Source organism: Martes martes (assembly GCF_963455335.1).
Source record: "Martes martes genome assembly, chromosome: 4".
Classification (NCBI taxonomy): Eukaryota; Metazoa; Chordata; class Mammalia; order Carnivora; family Mustelidae; genus Martes; species Martes martes.
In genome coordinates this window covers 90317897-90336821 of record NC_137891.1, presented here as the reverse complement: position 1 = coordinate 90336821, position 18925 = coordinate 90317897, and the positions used below count along the sequence as shown (strand labels likewise).

General features: G+C 43.1%; 1 protein-coding gene across 1 annotated transcript; it reads right to left on the bottom strand.

Annotated features, from left to right (window-relative positions):
- Window positions 1-418: 418 nt before the first annotated feature.
- On the bottom strand, window positions 419-18481 carry HMGCS2 (3-hydroxy-3-methylglutaryl-CoA synthase 2). Its single transcript, XM_080800236.1, has 10 exons — window positions 18324-18481; window positions 13961-14415; window positions 10084-10209; window positions 9351-9515; window positions 7861-8026; window positions 5948-6118; window positions 4875-4981; window positions 4137-4262; window positions 2593-2704; window positions 419-729 (listed from the first exon to the last, which is right to left on the bottom strand). The coding sequence occupies exons 1-9, from the start codon at window positions 18425-18427 to the stop codon at window positions 2598-2600; spliced, it is 1527 nt and encodes a 508-aa protein (XP_080656362.1). The 5' UTR covers window positions 18428-18481; the 3' UTR covers window positions 419-729; window positions 2593-2597.
- Window positions 18482-18925: the final 444 nt, after the last annotated feature.

Sequence of the window (18925 nt, the reverse complement as noted above, 5' to 3'; positions counted from 1 at the left end):
GGCAAGGCTTGGGCAAGGAGCTGCAGCCGCCCTTGAGGGCATTTCTGGCCCGGTCTACAGGTGGCGTCTTTAGATCAGGGAAGGAAGCTGGGCGCAGAGGCTGTATGTCCCCACCTTTGTTCTCCTGTGCTTCTTGGATAATGGAATGGAATGGGGACGGGGTGTGTGAGGTGAGCACTCAGTGGTGGGGGCAGGTGGGGGTCACGGAGAGTGGGACCCTCAGAGCCGGGGTGTCCGGCAGTCTCCTCGGCATGTCAGCTGGTGCCTGTTTTGAGCCCTGGTTTTTCCAAACAATGCAGTGAGGGACTGCCTCCTTCTCTAACTTTTGCATTGTGTTGTATGGGCTTAGTACCAGCTGCAACATCTAGAAACTGATGGAAAAACTTAAGAAATGAGAAAAGATACAACAGCACAGAAATCTAGTAATGATAATAATGGCCACAAGGGAACATGACAGGCAAAGTTATCTGGATTTTTTCCCCAGTTCCAGAGGGCAAGGTTTCTGGGCTAGGCTTTCTTCGCATTCCTTCTTCCACGGAAGACCCCTGTGCCACCATTAGCCCAGAGAAAGGCAGAAAAGATTGCTAAGGACAGCCCTTCACTCTCCAAGGCTGCTGCTTCTGGGGACTATGGTGTCCAATCTAATTCATTTCCATCTAAGAGTGGGCTTTTAAAAGTAGGATCCATGAGCACAAACTCTGCTACTGTAGATTTTCCAGGAACCGCGGTCTGTAGAAATTAAAGAGACAAAAGAAGGACATTCAGTGTGAGCCTCATCCCAGGCATCCCTCCGGCCTTGCTCCCAGTATCTGTGTCTTGTCTGAGGTAAGACAATGCCAAGGCATCTCCTGCCTGCATCATGAGGTCTGGGGGGCTCTGCTGCCGGCCCAGCTCCATGCCTGGACACCTGAGCCACCTGTGTCCAACGCCACAGGAGCCAAGGGAGAGGGGCAGGGACCCTGTGACACATTCTACCTAATGGAAGAGAGGGCTGGACAAGCTGGATGGTGAAGAGACACCTCCACAGAGTGGCACACTGACAGAAAATCTTTCATTCGCTTAAAATTTCATTGTTGTGAGGTCCTTGCTTGTGTGAGCCATCAGCATGAGACAAGGACCAGAGTCCCAACTTTCCTCCTCAGAGGTACGATGCTTGAGGACCATGAGAGGGAGGGAGCCTGATTTAGAAACTTGCCCTTGAAAATCCCAAATTTTTCTCTCTCTCCTTCTGATGACTGAACTAGCCATTGACACATCTAATTGCCCCCTCTTCGCCACTGACTTGCCCTTAAGAATCCTATTACAAGCCAGCAGGCACACATATGACTTAGGGGCCGTGTCCAAGTCTGTAGCCCTGGATACTGAGCTTGGAGTCCGACAACATCTGCAGCCCCGGCCGGTCAGGCCCCTTGTCCACCCTGCTGAGCACTTAACATCACATTAGAGGAGGCCATGGGCACCGAACCAAGGGCATCCCGTCTACTCCGTGGTTTTCTTGCTTTGTCTATGTATCTCCTTTACCTGTGGACTTCCTCCTCCTCCCCAGCTCCGTATCCCGCCCTCGGCAAAACTTCTTCTACCCTTCACCTACCAGAGAAGGGAAACAATAAACACACACACACACATATAAAGGGAGTATTTGGGGACTGTATTTGTTGAGATTTATGGGTTGTTGAAGAAATGGCTTCTCACACCTCCATTCTACTTGTTTTAGCAACTTGGAAGATAAACTGAAGGTAGATGTCTGGGTCCATGAACTATATGATTCTAACCCTTCTCCCCACCTTTTTTTTTTTTTTTAAAGATTTTATTTATTTATTTGACAGAGAGAGAGAGAGAGAGAGAGCACAAACAGAGGGAGTGGCTGAGGGAGAAGGAGAAGCAGGCACCCTGCCGGAACAAGGAACCTGACATGGGACTTGATTCCAGGACTCCAAGATCATGACCTGAGCTGACGGCAGACACTTAAACCACTGAGTCACCCAGACACCCCCAAGATTCTCCTTCTAAATACTTGATTCTCCTTTAACAAGTATCCCAACAGGTCTTCCATCTCCCCTTCAGGCAGTCCTCTTTTAAGAAACCCTTCTTTCCTTCCACCTCCAATCCCCCCATCCACTGATTTTCCAAACCTCACTGCTTTTACCCAGGTGAGGCTCCCTCCTCCCAAGGCTTCTGGCCCCAACAGAATCCCCAACACTGTGTTTCTTCATGAATATGTAGGAACCTTTTCTGAAGTCACTCATCTTTGTTCCTACCTTACCCCTTTTGAGGAATGGGTTCTGAAGATTTCCCTAACAGATGCCACTTTGGTTTCTATCACATTTCTAGGGGAGCTTCTGATCCTGAGCAGATCAGGTAAACAAGTTGACTTTTCCCTGCATTCCAGAGTTTAAAATGTGCCCCTCCCCCAGCTTTTGTCTTTCCAGGGCAAAGAGCCCCACCGGTTCTGGGTGGTCCTCATGGTACAAACTCCCCACCCCCGATCATTTCCGAGCTATAGACCTTGTCTGGCCTGGTTACACTATTGGAACTGAATCTGTTACCCAGAGGACAAACTTGATATCACCAACCCTACAGAATGTCGCTCACCACTTTTAGACTGGTCGCCGGGCATACTTGCGACGATGCAGCTCATCTACTCGCTCCAGGTACCACGTGCCGGGGAAAAGACTGCTCGTGTCGCCAGGTGGTGAGAAATTCACTGTGGCATGAGGAGAAGCAATACTTACTGAGGGATACATGAGGCTGGGAGGAGGAAAGAGTGCCAGGGATGCCTTCACCATGAAGCTCTTCTGGCTGCGAGGCTGGCCACCTGTCCCAGCCCCAGCAGACCTCTGGACCAGCCCAAGAACCAGAGGCAGTCATCTTGGATCTAGTACATAAGCCTCAGTTATGAGCAATTTTACTGTAGGAGTATGACGTGTTCCTACAGTAAATATGACCTTCCTCTCTTGAAATCCTCACCACGCTCTCTTGCCAGGGATACCTGCCTTGAGGTATGTATACCTCAGAGCTTCCTGTCTTCTAATAGACACTTCTTTCTTAGCCCTAAGTTCTCTGGCTCTGATTCACTGTCCTATTTCTGTTCTTTGTTCAACAAAGTTCATCTCAGAAGTCCTATTTTTACTTTAATTGTTTTTCCTCTTTGACCTAAGATGTCCCTGTTCCAGAGAAGATGGATGACTACTAGGCCTAGGTTTTCTGGAACATTCCCAGTTCCATGTATTCTGTCTCCCTTTCAGATCCCATTGCAAGCCACGTGTCTGAAGTCTTGCTTGAGAAAATATGCTTTGTTTTGGTATTAAAACCACCATCTGGTCTCTCCAGTCATAACTGTCATTTTGTCTCCTTTTCCTTTGTTGCTTTTCTGGGCAATATTTTTTTTTTTAAGATTTTATTTATTCGAGAGAGAGAGAGAGAGAGAGAGCACAAGCAGGGGAGAGGGAGAAGGAGAAGTGGGTTCCCTGCTGAGCAGGGAGCATGATGCGGGGCTCGATCCCAGGTCTCTGAGATCATGACCTGAGTCAAAGGCAGATGCTTAACTGACTGAGGCACCCAGGTGCCCCATTGGGCAATATTTTGTTTTTATGTTTGGTAGGGTAAGGGGGGCAGGTGCACAGAGACAGTAATATCTGTCGATAATAGAACTTTTTAATGTACATTAACTCATTTAATCTGCGTGGCAGTCTTGCAAAGTTGGTATGATTTTAGAAATAAGACAACTGAGAAAAATCAATGATTTCCCCAAGAGCTACCGGGGATCACAGGTCGGTTTAGGTTTGAATATCTAGCTCCAAAGTCCGTCTACTTCAACGGTTGCATAGAGAGCAGTTTTAAAGACCACCTGCCAGAAGTCCTTGGGACTGCGTTTTCCAGGATCCTGTTTTGAGCGGTTAGCTACGATCTATCCTGGGAAGCTGCATGCTACTGCCCACTTCTTCTCCACTCGGCCTCCTGCTTTCCCACCCAATTCTTGCCCCTTTGGGCCTGACAGATTTTCTCCCAATCATATTGTATAGACATCTTCGCCCTGGCTCACTGTAGTCCAGACTTCGGGTAAATCCCCGGCTCTCTGCCACCAGCATGGAATCTTAGAAAATTGCCATCTCCTCTCTTCTCATCCTTTTTCTTACCCTTATGGTAGAATTGTTCTCTTTGGTCCATTATTTCTGTGAATTCCTGAGGAGACATACGCTTCCGGGAGGCGAGGCGTTTTGGAAGGTCCGACATACTAGACACCAACTTCTCCAGGGGGGATCCTGGGAAACAAAGGCAAAATCGTTATATCTGCTTCACTGTCATCGTCACTGCTGCCAATCATGAGTTTAATAGAGAGCCAGGTTCTGTGGGGGCTCCAACCCTGGAGGACAGTGTTGTGTGTAGCTTGGAATGTCGAGAAATGATAAAGGTCATCAAACATAATGTTAGCGAAACCTACTGGCAGACACACTCTTTTAGTCAAGGAATGTCCCGCAGGGTGTTTAGGTACACACCCGCAATTATATCTCACAGAAAATAATCAACATATATTTACTGAAAATTTCAAATCCATAAACTTCCCTTGAACTAATTGCAACCAAACAGCCATGAATTACCTCCTGCCTGAACTGTTTGCTGGAACAATCTGACTGGTTTCCCACTTCCGCCTTCGTTTCTCTTCAATCTAGTTCCAAGTCATAGCCTGCCAAATGCTTCAACTCCATAAATGAGATAAACTTACTCCATTGCTTAAATCCCTTCTTGGAGTTCCTCTGTTCTTAATCACAACATAATTCTGCCCAGATGGGAGCCTCAGTAGTGGGGAGGAAGAGAGTGGTTTCTTTGACCAGATGAATCACACCAGCAGGGCCTAATAAAAAGACAGGACTCACCTGGAGTAGCGTCCTTGGACACTCGAAATGAAAAAAAACTTGCTGCCAAACCAGAGCCATAAGAAAAGGCCCCAATCCTAGAGCCTGCCAGGTCTTGGGCAGAGTACCTTTAGGGAAAGAAAGCAAAATCCAAGAAGCACGTTGGCATTATTCTGCCCTTCAAATAAGCTACCAACCTATCGCCCCAATCTAGTCAACCTCTTGCAAGTAGAAATGGGCTCCAGGCACCCTGCACAAAGAGGGGCTTTTGGAAGACCCTGGGGATAGACCCAGAAAGAAGAAAACTTGCCAGGAGGAGAGTGGCTAAAATCCAAGATACAGAAGACCCATTGAGCATAACAGAATTTGGAGCTTCTTGTCACATATGGGGACAAGATGAATTCAGTGAACTCTGGTGTTTGGAGGTCAGACCACTTCAAGGCTCCCATGTTCTCTGGTAATGTTTCAGCAGTTGTATCCTCATCAGTAATCGTTTGATTGAGTTCATGTATATCTATCTCCTATGTTATGTGCAGGTACTATAGTACAAGTATTTCCTATAAACCCCAGAAAATAGAGTATCAATAGAAATAACAACCAGTATCTGAGCACTTGCTGAGCTCTAGTGTTTTAGTTCCTTTACCCACTGAGCGCTCATCAAAATGCTAGGAGGGACGTATTATTAGTGCATATGTTTTATAGATGGGGAAAGTGAAGCACATAGAGATGAAGCGTTTTTCCAAGATCAAAGCTAATAAGTGGTATTGAAACCCCAGCTGTGGGTTCTAAAGCTAGACTCTCTTAACCACTGTGCTTTACTAAGGCCAGAGATTTCAAATGGATGAGCTAAAACTATGCATCGAAGTTCTGTTACGTGCTTGCTGCATCCAAGCACACCTTACACATTCCTTGATGTCATACATCGTCACTTTGGAGACCATTACTTAATTCTGATAGTAGAGCTGCCTACACATGTCCCTTTGAAAGAAGTTTCTTTCATTATCTTTCCTTCCTTAAGAATTTCTGAACCGGAAGAGGAACCAAATTTGGTTGAGCCCTCTGACCTTGACCATGGGGTTGGGGGTAGTACTCACTGGGACAGAAGAGAGGCCAGACACCCATACAGGGATGAGGTGTACGTATTCCCATTGTGAGTGGAGAGGTAAAGGGAGGCCTTGGTCTTCTTGTTGAACATGTCCAGGGAAGCCTTTTGAAGTGCCTTATCCATGTCCTTGTTGGTGTAGGTTTCTTCCAGCGCTAGCCCCCTGGGAGGCAAGCAGAGGCATGGGCCAGGTGAGAGACCACAGAAGGGGAGGGAGGCAGCAAGGGGGAAAAGTAAGAGCTCCTGGACAGACTTTTAGGCACATGTTTTGTTTTGTTTTGTTTGTATGTTTGTTTATTTTTTACAGAATATTTGGAAATACAGACCAGCACAAAAAACAAAAAAACAAAACAAAACAAAAAACCAATGTCACTAACAGTCGTACCATTCAGAGAGAGCCCTTAGGTCAGTTGTTTTTGTGGAATCTATCCCTGCCCTCAGAGGTTAACCAGAAAATAAAATCATGCTATATATTCCATTCGACATGCTTCCCTAATTAATTTTCTACCAATCTCCCCATCCTGTCCTCACCAGTTAAAACTCTGCCTCTTCCCTCTTACACATGGAGTTGCTGAACCAAAAAGTGTGCACGTCTTTAAGGCTTTTGCTCTGTGTTTTCCTACTCCTTCCCAAAGTCCTTGTGTCAATTCACACATCCACTGTTGTCCATTTTCTTAGAGCCTCCTCAATTCTGAGTATTCAGATCTTTAAAAAGGCTATGTAAGGGGCGCCTGGTGGCTCAGTGGGTTAAAGCCTCTGCCTTCGGCTCAGGTCATGATACCAGGGTCCTGGGATTGAGCCCCGCATCAGGCTCTCTGCTCAGCAGGGAGCCTGCTTCCCTTCCTCTCTCTGCCTGTCTCTCTGCCTACTTGTGATCTCTGGCTGTCAAATAAATAAATAAATAATCTTTAGGGGAAAAAAAAGGCTATGTAAGAAAAATGGTCGCTTCTTTAAATTTTTTTACTAATGGGCAAGCATATTTGCAAATGGGATAATGTGCATTTCTTCTTTGAGGAAATTTCTGGGGCATATCTTTAGCTTGTTTTCCTATTAGAGTGTCTGTTATTGATGAGACTTCCATGTGTTAAAGATGTTAAGCTATTATCTTTGGCATATATTAGAATTTTCTTTCACGGGGCAGGTCTCGTAATAGCGTTTGTGCTCACTTTGGTGTTTTAGGTAGTGGCAGGGTTAGTAGTAATTAGTAATGGGGGCAGATGTTGGTAGAATACCCCAAAACTTGAACTAAACAGGTACCATGCCAAAAGGGAATATTTTCTTCCCATTGGGAACTGTGTATTAAAGATTCTTCTATTCTTAATGTCTTAGAGTAATTCCTCAATAAACAGTATTCTTCTAAGGGGGGAGGAGCTGGACTATCTCTGTTTCATAGATGGGGGAAATTAAGGCAACAGGCAAGACATTAATTCAACAATGGCAAGTGAGAATGAGACTTGATGCTCCCAAGTTGCCATCCTGTATTGCGATTATTTACTTCTAGGTATTTCTGTCTATACAGACTGGGATATCACGGAGTCATATTTATTTTGGTGTCCCTAGAGTTGAGTATGAAGCCTGACATATAGTTGATGTTCATAAAATGTTTGCTGACTGAATGTTTTAGCCACACTCCATTTCCCTTTTTTCTTATTCTCTGAAGCTTCTGATAGCCAGCCACTTGATCTAGAGGTGCTGGCAAACTCCCCGTGTTCCCTGAGATAAAAGGTGGGGGGACCCCATGTAGACCATAACCCAGTAGGTCATGTATGAACTTGGTGTCCTTTCTATTGTGTTGGAAGATTGTCCTTTTCTCACCCCCACGGTTGGCTGGTGACTCAAGGAGTAAGGAAACCTTCTCCTTCCCCAGCCCTCAAGAACCTCCAGGGTTCCCCGAAGAGGACCCACCTGAAGGCCTCAAGACCCTTATAGAGGTTGGTCTGCGTGTCGCTGCTGGCTGACAAGAAGTCATTGAACATCAGGCGAGCCAGGGATTTCTGGACCATCTTGCAGAAGGGCGTGTGAAAGATCATGAACTGTAAGTCATCAAGAGTGAAAGCCCGATTGATGCCAGCTGGAAGAGGAAGTGTGAAAACAAGGATATGCCATGGCCAATGAGCCACTTAGACCTACAGTCCAAGACTGAAGTGTTCCGAGGGACTTGAGGCGTCCCAGGGAACCTTCAGCAAACACATGTAAGTTGTTCATTCACTTTACAAGCATTTCACTAAGCACTCTACTTATGAAGAAAGAAGCTAAACAAACAAGCATTTTCTTCCTGTCTACTATTGCCAACCTTTATGACAGATAATTCCTCCAAATCAAACTAGTGTTGTGTTACTTTCTCTGTTTTTCAGAGGAGGAAACAGAGTCTCTAAAATATGAAGCTAGGTCATGTGTCCAAGTTTACTCAGCTTGAAAATGGCTGGCTTTGGATTTAGGTTCTGATGTTTCTGACTCTATAGACATCCCAGACTGTCTCTTAGAGCTGAGGGCCAAAGCAGCAACCATCAAATTCCACATAAGGTTAGGGAGCAAAATGAGAATGCTGAAAGAATACAGAGCTGGTGAGAGCAGTTAGCCAAGAGCAAGTTTACAGTGGATGGAAGGTAGGGAAGTCCAAGTCCACTGGCTACCTGTAGAGGCCAGCCGTGGTGGCTGGCAGCCCTCTCAGAGCAGTGGAAAGGGGCAAGAAGTGGCTCCTCAGGTCCCTCCCTAAAGCATCCATGCTCTGACACTTCCACATATGCCTTTTTCCACACTGAAAACTGCCTGTCACAGATGCCCTTCTGGTCATAATAAGAACCCTTTGATTTTTTTAGAGTGCTCTGAACTTTTAAAAGAAAGTTTATTTCCTTTCTGATTATGAAAGCAGCACATATTTTCTTAGCGGGAGAACTCAGAAACTAAAGGTGAAAATAAAATTAACTTGTAACATTATCATCCAAAGAAAAATCAGGAACACTTAACTATTCTGAAAATAGAGATAAGATTTCTCAACATCGGCCAGGCTTTAAAAGGCAGCAAACTACAAATGGTGAGTTAAATCACTCCTGACTTCAACAGAAACAAATCTTAGCCCCAGTAGGATGTGGTTACAGTGACTCACCACAGTACCTCCCCAGGTAGCTGACAGTCACTGGTTTCCTACTGGTGGCTTTGGTCCTAGATTGTTTAATCTCTTGCATTCAGCTCAAGAGGCAGCTTCATACTTGAATTGGAAGCTTCTAGATGGACTTTTTTTAGCATAGACCCATGGAAGGATGTAAGAGGAAGGGGACATGAAGCCATGCTCTTGAGATCATTTTTGAAGGAGAGAAGAAACCTTGTCTTAAGCTTTTAGGACCAACTCTTTGTCCCCTAGTAATAGAGTCCCCACTTTCTGCTCTCCTCCATACCTTGTTTCCACTGGTTCTGGATTTTTTGACGATATAATGTGTAGCATCTGTCCAAGGCCCGTAGGTAGCACTGGATGGAGAGCTTCCCATCCACTATTGGGTACTCTGTAGCCGCATCTGGTTTGTAGAAGTCGTAAACGTTCTCCATGTGGGTTCCTCTAAGCCCTGGCAAGGCACGCAGGGGGATTCAGGACTGTATGATGCAGTCCCCATGGAACAGAGAGGATAAGGAGACATCTACTAACATTTCCCTGGTTTTTCTCTGCCTGAGACCACTCAACATCCCTCCCACGTTCAAAGGGAATCTAATAGATGGTTGCTTTTATATAAATGAGACCTATTATTTCCCTTTCCATACCTTTATGGCTTTAACAAAATCTGGAATAGATGCCAAAAGTCTCAAAGGAGAACCTTTCTCCTTATACCCAATTATCTTCTTTCATCTTCAATTGCCAGTCTAGCACCTTAAAGGTCCTGGTCTGCAGCAACAATGTTACTCATTCTATGCATCATGATCCCAATATGTGATGGTGCAGAAGAGGAAACCTTGATGATCCCTCTGTTCCCTTCCTCCCTGCTCTTTGCTCCCCAGTCCAGCCTTCTGAAGGCATGTGATGTCATCCTCAAATCCACACTTCAGCCCTATGTAGGGGGTATGCCAACTTGGGATCGGGAGCTATGCATTAGCTGTGCACAGTCTCTTGGTACCACATTTCCACAGTTTACCACAGACCTCTCTCAAGAGCCAGAGGGGCCTTGGGCCCAACCAGCATAGCCACAGCTCCAGCCCCACCTGTGGGGCGAGCGTTACCACTGGGATAGACAGCAATGTCTCCGCAGACCACCATTGCATAGCGACCTGTAATGAGAGACAAGAAGTAATTATCTCTACTTGAGATCACAACCGAAACCTCGAGTAGACAGAGTGCTTCCTGTGAGCCAGGCACAATTTTAGGTACTGAAGATAGACCAGTGAACAAAGTAAAAATCCTTTCCCTCATGATCAACCTATATATCAGGCACAGTTATTCTCTCTTTATGGACAAAAAAAATGGAGGCCCAAAGATCTTAAGTCACTTGGCCCAAGCCACCCAGCTAATAGATGGTATGATGGTATGATAAGGATTCAGAGTCAGGATTCCAACACAAATTCACTGAAACTCAAGAACCTTCTTTTAAATATTGTAACAACTCCAACTCCAACAAAAAATATTGTTGTATATATATATATATATATATAGATAGATATGAAATCTATCTATCTATATATAGTTTGGAAACAATAGAAACTATAGAAAAGTATACATATATATACTATATATATAGTATATATATATAGTTTGGAAACTATATATACTATAGAAAAGTATTTAGAAGCTGTTAAAGAAAAGATTAGCAAATTTGACTATCTAAAAATTCAAACTTTTTACAGAAACAAACTCAGACAAACTGGGGAAGTATTTACAATAGTTACAACCAACAAAAAGCTATTTTCCTTCATTTATAAAAGTCTCATAAAAAAAACCCAAAGTATGTAATGGGAAAATGGCCAATGAACATCCTAAAAAATACTGAAGCTTTTTTATAATGAAAAAAGGGCAAATCCTTATTTTTTCATATTAAATTGACAAAGATTAGAAAGCTTAACAATACTTATTGTAGGGATATACTTTAGTACAACATCTTGAGGGACAATTTGGCACATTCTTTTTTTAAAGATTTTTATTTATTTATTTGAGAAAGAGAGAGAGAGCTCAAGCATGAGCAATCAGGGAGGGACAGAGGGAGAAGTAGATTCCCTGCTGAGCAGGTGTTCCCAATGTGGGGCTCCATCCCAGGATGCTGGGATCACTACCTGAGCCAAAGGCAGACACAACTAACTGAGCCATGCAGGTGCCCTAATTTGGCACATTCTATCAAACTTTTATATCAACATATCTGGCAATTCCTTTTCTAGGAATCTATTCTTACAACATATTACCACAAACATGTAAAGCTATTATGCAATGTTCATTAAAACATTTTTTTATAATTGCAAAAAATATACAAAACCTAAATATCCATCAACATGGAACTAATTAAATAAACTTTGGCATATTCATCAAAAAATATTGTAAGGCTTTTAAAAGATGAGATAGACTTTATATATATTGGTATGGAATGACCTCTAAGACATCATGGAGGTGAGGAAAAATATGTACAATGTTAAAAACCAAAACTGAATAGCTATATATGTGCATACTTGCAAGAACAAAGAAAAATTCTGGAAGAATACATAGAAACCATTAGTGTGAAATTCTGGAAAGTGGTAATGGGGGGTCAAAAGAGAACTTTTTCTTTGCTTTACACTCATTTGTGTATATGTATTTATTTCAACTATACATTTCAGTTACTTTTACTAAAAAAAAAAAAAAAAAGACAAGAAAAGTGAAGTCTTCTGGACAATCTGAGGCTGTGCCACTTTTTCCTTTCCTCAAAACCTGCTGTCTCTATGGGGTGATTTGGAACTTCCTGGTGAGTCCCAAAACCACCTTTGCTCATCCGAGAAATCCCAGCTGGATGGTTGGTCAGATCAAAGCAGACATCCCATCTACACTGGCTTTGCTTGGTCTTGGTGGTTGCCATTAGGTTCAAGCTTAAATATGCTTTTTGTTTTGGTACAGACTAATGAATCACATCGCAATAGTTTATTTTTTTCTCCCTCTGACCAAGACATCCTGTTAAAGAAGGAATACCCTGCCACTCAGCAGAATCTACTCATTGGAACTGACATAATTAAAGCTGATGATGTTCCCAAACAAGGTTCTGATTTTTGGTTAAAGGCTGGTGACTATCTCTTGCCCTTCATTTCTACTGCCCAACTAATTGCATGGTTGGAAATATTGGTGGTGATGGCAGTAGGGGTTACCAAATAGGAAAAATGCTCTAAGAACAGATTTGATGATGTAGAGACTAGAACATCCCAAATCAATGGAACTGTTGATGGTGGGGCTATTCAAGGCATTCCAAAACAATACTGAATGAATTGGAGTATGTGGGTGGCTCAGTTGGTTGAGCATCTGACTCTTGATCTCAGCTCAGGTCTCTGTCTCAGGATCCTGAATTCTGGCCCCTCATTGGGCTCCACACTGTGTGTGGAGCCCCCTTTAAAAAAAAATACTGAACAGGTGTGTGGAATTGCACTGCACAGCAAACTGTCCAACTTTTCATGGCTTCTCTTTGAAATAAAGAATATTGAATTAGATAATCTCCAAGGTTTCTGCCAACATTAAGATTTTATAATTAATGTTAATTATTATTATTTATTATATATTATTATAAATATATATTATTTTATATATAATATATAAATATATATTTATTTATATTTATTTATAAATTTATTTATTTATAAATATATAAAAATATATAAATTTGTTAATTATATTTATTTATATATTATAAATATATATTTATTGTATTTATTATTATAATTATTAATTATAATTAAATAATGTTAATTATTAATTATCTACAGTTTAAATTCCAGTTTCCACTTAGCATACTAAGTGCCTTGACGGCCCAGATGATCTCTGTGGATCTCTTGTACAGTCCTTTTACCAGCCCTGCTGGTAAAAAATATACAAATTATTAGGTTGCCTAATAAGAACTATGAGGCTCAAAGTGGTTAAGGGACTTGTCAGCAGTTATCAACAGAGCTAGATTTTGAACTCTCAACTTGTACTGTTTCCCTTGGATCTTTTCTTGCTATCACAACAGGGGGTTCTTCCTCCAGTATAACATCCAGAGAAGATGTAAGTAAGAAACAAGATAATGTTAATATATTAAGCAAAAAACATGGGGTGCCCAGGTGGCTCAGTGGGTTAAGTGGTCTGACTCTTGATTTCAGCTCAGGTCATGATCTCAGAATTGTGAGATCAAGCCCAGCATCAGGCTGCATGCTCAGCACAGAGTCTGCTTATCCCTTGCCCTCTACTCCTCTGCCCTTAAAATAAATAAATAAATAAATAAATAAGATCTTTTTATTTATTTATTTGTTAAGCAAATAACAATTTTTATTTATTTATATGTTAAGCAAAAAGCAATTTCCTAGCAAGTAGGCAAGGGAGTAGGAGAATAAATACTCTGTGTAATAGTCTATCCTGTGATTCTTTTTTGTTTTGTTTTGTTTTTTTATCCTGTGATTCTTTGGGTCTCCTCCTACCAGCATGTTTTCCCCTTAATACCTAAATTTGTTTAACTCTCTCTCAGAGGCTTAGGAGAACCTTATGAGAAATAGGAATATATTGGATTTGGTTTGGCGTCTCACCCCTGCCAAACACTGTGTAAGATATCAGATCCCCCATTTTCTCATGTGTAAATCAGGCATAACACCCACTTTCTAGGCTGTTGGAAGGACTAAATGAATCATGTGCCCATGCTACCTAGTTAACAGTATACAGTTACACAAGTCTAAGCAGTAATCATCATTGTGGTTGTTGATGATAAGAATAGCTGTGTAAGTTGTCCTTTCCTCCCTGATGAAACCGCTGGGGAAATGGAGAAACAAAACTGAGGATTCAGCCTCTAACCCAGTTCCTTTCTTACATAAGGTTTTGGGAAGCACATACCATCCCAGGAGCTGGACTCTATCCAGTTGGCAGCATTGAAGAGGGAGGCAGTGCCACCGTAGCAGGCATTGGTGGTATCTATGCCCTCAATGTCAGTGTTCCCCGAATCCTGGAAGAGCTCCATGAGCACTGTTTTTACAGCCTTGGACTTGTCAATGATGGTCTCAGTGCCCACTTCCAGCCGTCCCACAGAGTCCCATGGGAGCTGTGTGCGCTCCATCAGCCGCTGCACCACCGTCAGGCACAGGGAGTTGATGTCCTCCTGGACTGAGCAGAAGCCCATATGGGTTTGGCCCAAGCCCACCGTGTACCTCCCTGCTTCCACATTGTTAAACTTCTCCAGGTCTGTTTGGTCCACATACTGGGCTGGGAAATAGACCTCCAGGGCAAGGATGCCCACATCCTTTGGCCAAGTATCTGTTTTGGCCAAGGGAACAGCAGGGATGGTTGAAAACCTGTAATGGAGATAACAATCAAAACCCTATTAATGGTCTCCAGCCAGTCTCCTCAAAATACAATACAGCAATAATCTCATTCATTTTTCGTATATTTTGAAGCTATATTATCAGATGAATGTAAATGTGGGGTGGTTATCTTTCTGTTGAATTAGCACTTTTAACCTTATTAAATGTCCCTCTTTAATTCATCTTTGTGATAGTCCTGTCACAAAATCTACTTTTCCTGATATTAAGAAAGCTGCCTTAGTTTTTATTATTATTATTATTACTGTTTGCATAATGTATCTTTTGTTGTCCTTTTATACTTTTAATCTCTCAGGGTCTTTATATTTAACACATATCTCTTCTAAACAGCACATAGTTGAGTCTTTTTTGTTTTTTAACAAGTCTTACAGTATTGGTGCTTTAATTGGAGTAACTAGTCCAATTATATTTATTGTAATGACTAATATAGATGGGATTAAATCTACCGTCTCACTCTTTATTTCCATCTGTCTCACATGTCCTTTGTTTATTTCTTCTTTCCTGCATTCTTTTGGATTAAACAAGTATTTATTATTCTATTTTATCTCCTCTTTTTCTTTTAGTAATGATCTCAGAGATTACAATATGCATGCTTGGTTTATTGTGATCTAACTTACATTAATACTTCTACTGTTTTCTGAACAGTGAAAAACCATACTTTAACTCCCTTTATCCTTTCCATCCCTTTGAGCTATTACTGTTATGTGGTTTACTTCTACACATGTTATAAACCTCATAGGACATAACTTGAAAAATCTCATTCAGTTTTAAAGTACCCCTTTCAAAAAAAATAATAAAGTGTCCCTCTCATCACCCCTTTTCTCCTTTTTTCTTCTTACTACACAAGAACACACCTATTGTTTTTCTACTTTTTAAGGAAGCTTCCTGCTTGAGTCCATCCTCTCTGCCTTTTCTGATTGGGCCTCTGAATATTTATGGAGCACATCCAACACAGTGGTGGGTTCCAGATGCACAGTAGAGAAGAAGGCATCCTTTGTGGCCACCAAGAGAGCATAGTCTAATGGAACAGGCAGATGTTCAAGAGCTAAATACATAGTATAACAAGCAAAGGCTGTGAGAATATAGAAGACATAACAATTCTACATGGCAGCACAGAGAAAATGGGGAAGGGGTAAGTGGAAGAGGGAAAAGATAATTTGTTTCTTTCCTGGACCTACCCACCTCTCTTCTAATACCTGACTCCCAATACCCCTGGTGAAAATCTGGAGTTTCTCCATCCAGCTGTAAGTACAGAAATCACCAGGTCCACCTCCAACTGTTCCCACATGAAAATACCTGAAATCTGGTTACTTTACTGATACTCTTCATTTTGCAGATGGTGAAAAAAATCAAGGCAAGCATTGGTGAAGTGTTGCGCTCAGAGTACCTTCATGGTTACTCATGTGTTAGAAATATCCTGTCCTTTCACCACCTTGGGGCCACCAAAGCACTTGTGAGTGCCACCAGAGTCCTTTGACTCATACCTAGCTATAGAATTCCTGACCATTGTGAGTGACAGGATGGTTCCACAGGCTTACGCATTTAGCTCTATGCCACAGGAACTGTAGCTCAGATTGAGTGTGTCTGTCAGTCACCCTGAGGATTCTGGACTTCTGGTAAATCCCAGTTCTCCCATCAGAAAGGTCGCTGAGGTAAAGTGTATCACAAGATCATAAGACAATGAGGCAAAGTATAAATGTTCACCCATATCTGATAAGAGAGGTTTGGAATTTAGTTATCTGCCCTATTTATTTGGTGTTCCCCAAATAATTGGAGTTTGTACTCTCAAATATTTGTGGAGAATCTTACCCAGTATGTCGGAGCTAATGGTTAGCCAGCAGAGGTCCTGCACTTGGTTGGCTTTCCCCTCAGCCTCATTATCATTCTGTCTTCTCATTCTCATTCTGCATTCTCATTCTCTCTCCTTTCCTCTCTTTCCAGTTAGAATTCTAAGCTTTCAAGGAGAGGTTCCAAGAATCAGCCACCTGTTAACTTTTGAAACTGTCTTAATAGGGGGCTATTTCTGGAAAAGGGTTCCAGAGCCTTGAAGAAGAGTTAGCATGTAGAGGCTTCCAGAAAGATCAGACCACTGAAGTTAAGAGTGCTCTTCTTATCTGTATATTTTCTCTAGGAAACTTTATTTAATCTAAAATTGGTTTTGTTCTGAGGTTGCTTGGTTTAAGAATATGCATTAAGCTTTTCTTTCTTTATTCCAATTCTCCTCCTTCTGTTTCAAAATTCACCATTACATGTCAGGCACCATGCTAGTGATAGGCTACCGAGGTGGAGAGAGTTGACAAAGAAAAGAGGAGGTTAAAGTTCTAAGGACTTCCTTGACCAATGGGAGTAATAAATGGGCACATACATGCATACCCCAGCTAGGAGGCAGAATGTGATAAGGACCTCAAGAGGGATATAGGCAAAATCACACCGGAGTTTGGAGGAAGCAAGATTTCCTGCGGTTGGTAGGCTCAGAAAAATCTTCATGGAAGAGGCTACATTTGAGACTGACTTTGATGGATGAGCGGAACTTCTGCTGATAAAGAACTAGAGAGGGGTGGAGGAGGCGGTGGTCACAGTGGGAGATGACTGAGCAAGTAAGGGCACCTGGTAGAGTGGAGAGTGAAGGTGATTAGGGACACAGCACATGAGAAAAGCAGGTGGGGACCACCAACCGGAGGGCACCACTCTTTGTTAACCTGCAGGGAAGCATAAGCTGCAACGGGAGCAGTTCTTGGGTTGGATTGAGAGCCGAGGCAGGTTGCAGAAGAGGAGACAGATATACAGAGAAAGAGAGACTCATAGGAAAGATCCTTAATACTCTTTCAAACCACAGAAAACAGGATGAGCTGGAAAAAGGGAAATGTGTGAACCAAGGATGCCTGAAGGAGGGGCAGGTTGGATGAGTTCTGAGGTTTGTCTCTTGCTGGGCAGCCCACTGTTACTTACTGAAACAAGCAAACCCATGTCAGTCCCTTCCTCTCAGATGCAAGAACAAGTCAAATGCTGAGCTGGGACATTTGGCCTGTCTAAAGAGGGTGAAGGAGGGTATGAACAATGGCAGAGAGTGAGGAAGAAAATAAGAAGGCTAAGGAGCGTCATCCCCTACTCCACACATTCATGCAGCCAGGTCTGGATCCCAGGCAAGGGAAGACACTGAGTCAAAGTCATTTTTCTAAGTCGTCATAGAGTGCAGTGTGGAAGTGGGAGAAGTGGCTAGTTTCAGGGTACAGCGCATGGTTCGGATATTGAAGGCCTTAGCTACAGCTATTACCATCGGTGTTGGGAGGATCCAAGCACATGGGCCAAGCTGGGGAGTGCTTACAAATACAAGGCATGCATGTGTGCTTCTGTGCACAACACATCACACACAGACATATACTCTTGTATTAACATCCCATTCCCCCCTTTCACAAAATCAGAGGGCAGAGAAACAGGCTTCTGACCCCAGGCCATTTGGAATCTTGCTGCAGTGATTTGAAGCAGCTGGTTTGACTAACACTGCGGTTGGCACAGAGTGCTACGGGTCTCGGCAGGAGCTGGAGGTAAAGGGGGGAATGGTGGTGGAAAGAAGAACGCTGGGGGCCCTGGAACCGATATTTCCACTGTTTCATGCCTCTGGGGCAGTGAAGGATATCACCGTCGATGAACAGCAGGTATCAGAGATTTGGGATCCTGGAATTCTAGCTGAGAGGGACTGTCTGTGTAGAGAGGAGGTAACTGAGACCCTAACAGGTTAACTTGCTCATCTAAGGCTGCGCACAAGCCTCGCCAACTTTTCACTGGGATTCTAGAGAGCTTTTCCTTATGGCAGGATTTCTATCTACCTATCTTTTACTGGTTCTATGACACTTCTCACAGTCCCTGCGAATATGACTCACCTTTGGTGGGCTGTGGGAAGATGGCTAGCAGGTGAGACGAAGACTTCCTGCATTGCTGTCTTCACTTGCAAGACCCGCTTCACTGAAGTCAACAGCCGTTGCATTTCCAAAGGAATGAGCACAAAGCCAACAGTTCACAGCCCTTGGGAGAGTTGCCCAGCTGGGCCCCATTGGGCTTTATAGAGCTCTGAGACTCCTGCCCCTGGAAGCCCCGCCCCTGCTTATCGAGGCTCAGATGACTTCTAAAACTGGGCCAAAGTTCTCACTCAGAACATGGGCAAGTGGAAGGAAAACATCATCCCTCCAACTTGTACACAGCTGCCCTGATCCTGGGCACATGAGGGAATGGATGGCTCTGATTCCTTCTTTCTCAGGCTCTTGTGGTAACTTTTCCTACGGCCAACCAGCTTGCACGGCTATGATGTTCCCTGTTGTCACACATCCTGGGGTAACCCCATTTGGCCTGTCTTGGACCCTAGCTCCTCATCGGGGTTACTCTTGCTTGCTGTTCCAGAATGCTCTCTGTGGGGTTGCCTGTTATTATTTTAACACATTATGCATAATATGGAACATCTTTCAAAACTGAAAGGATGAATGTTTTA

What these genes read in the sequence shown, in the direction of transcription:
- HMGCS2 (XM_080800236.1), bottom strand. Translation starts at nt 18,427, where the DNA reads ATGCAACGGCTGTTGACTTCAGTGAAGCGGGTCTTGCAAGTGAAGACA. An exon ending in CCAGAACCAGTGGAAACAAG is followed by an intron (nt 8,027 to 9,350) that starts GTATGGAGGAGA and finishes TTCCTCTTCCAG; the next exon opens with CTGGCATCAATCGGGCTTTC. An exon ending in AAGGGTCTTGAGGCCTTCAG is followed by an intron (nt 6,119 to 7,860) that starts GTGGGTCCTCTT and finishes CTTGCCTCCCAG; the next exon opens with GGGGCTAGCGCTGGAAGAAA.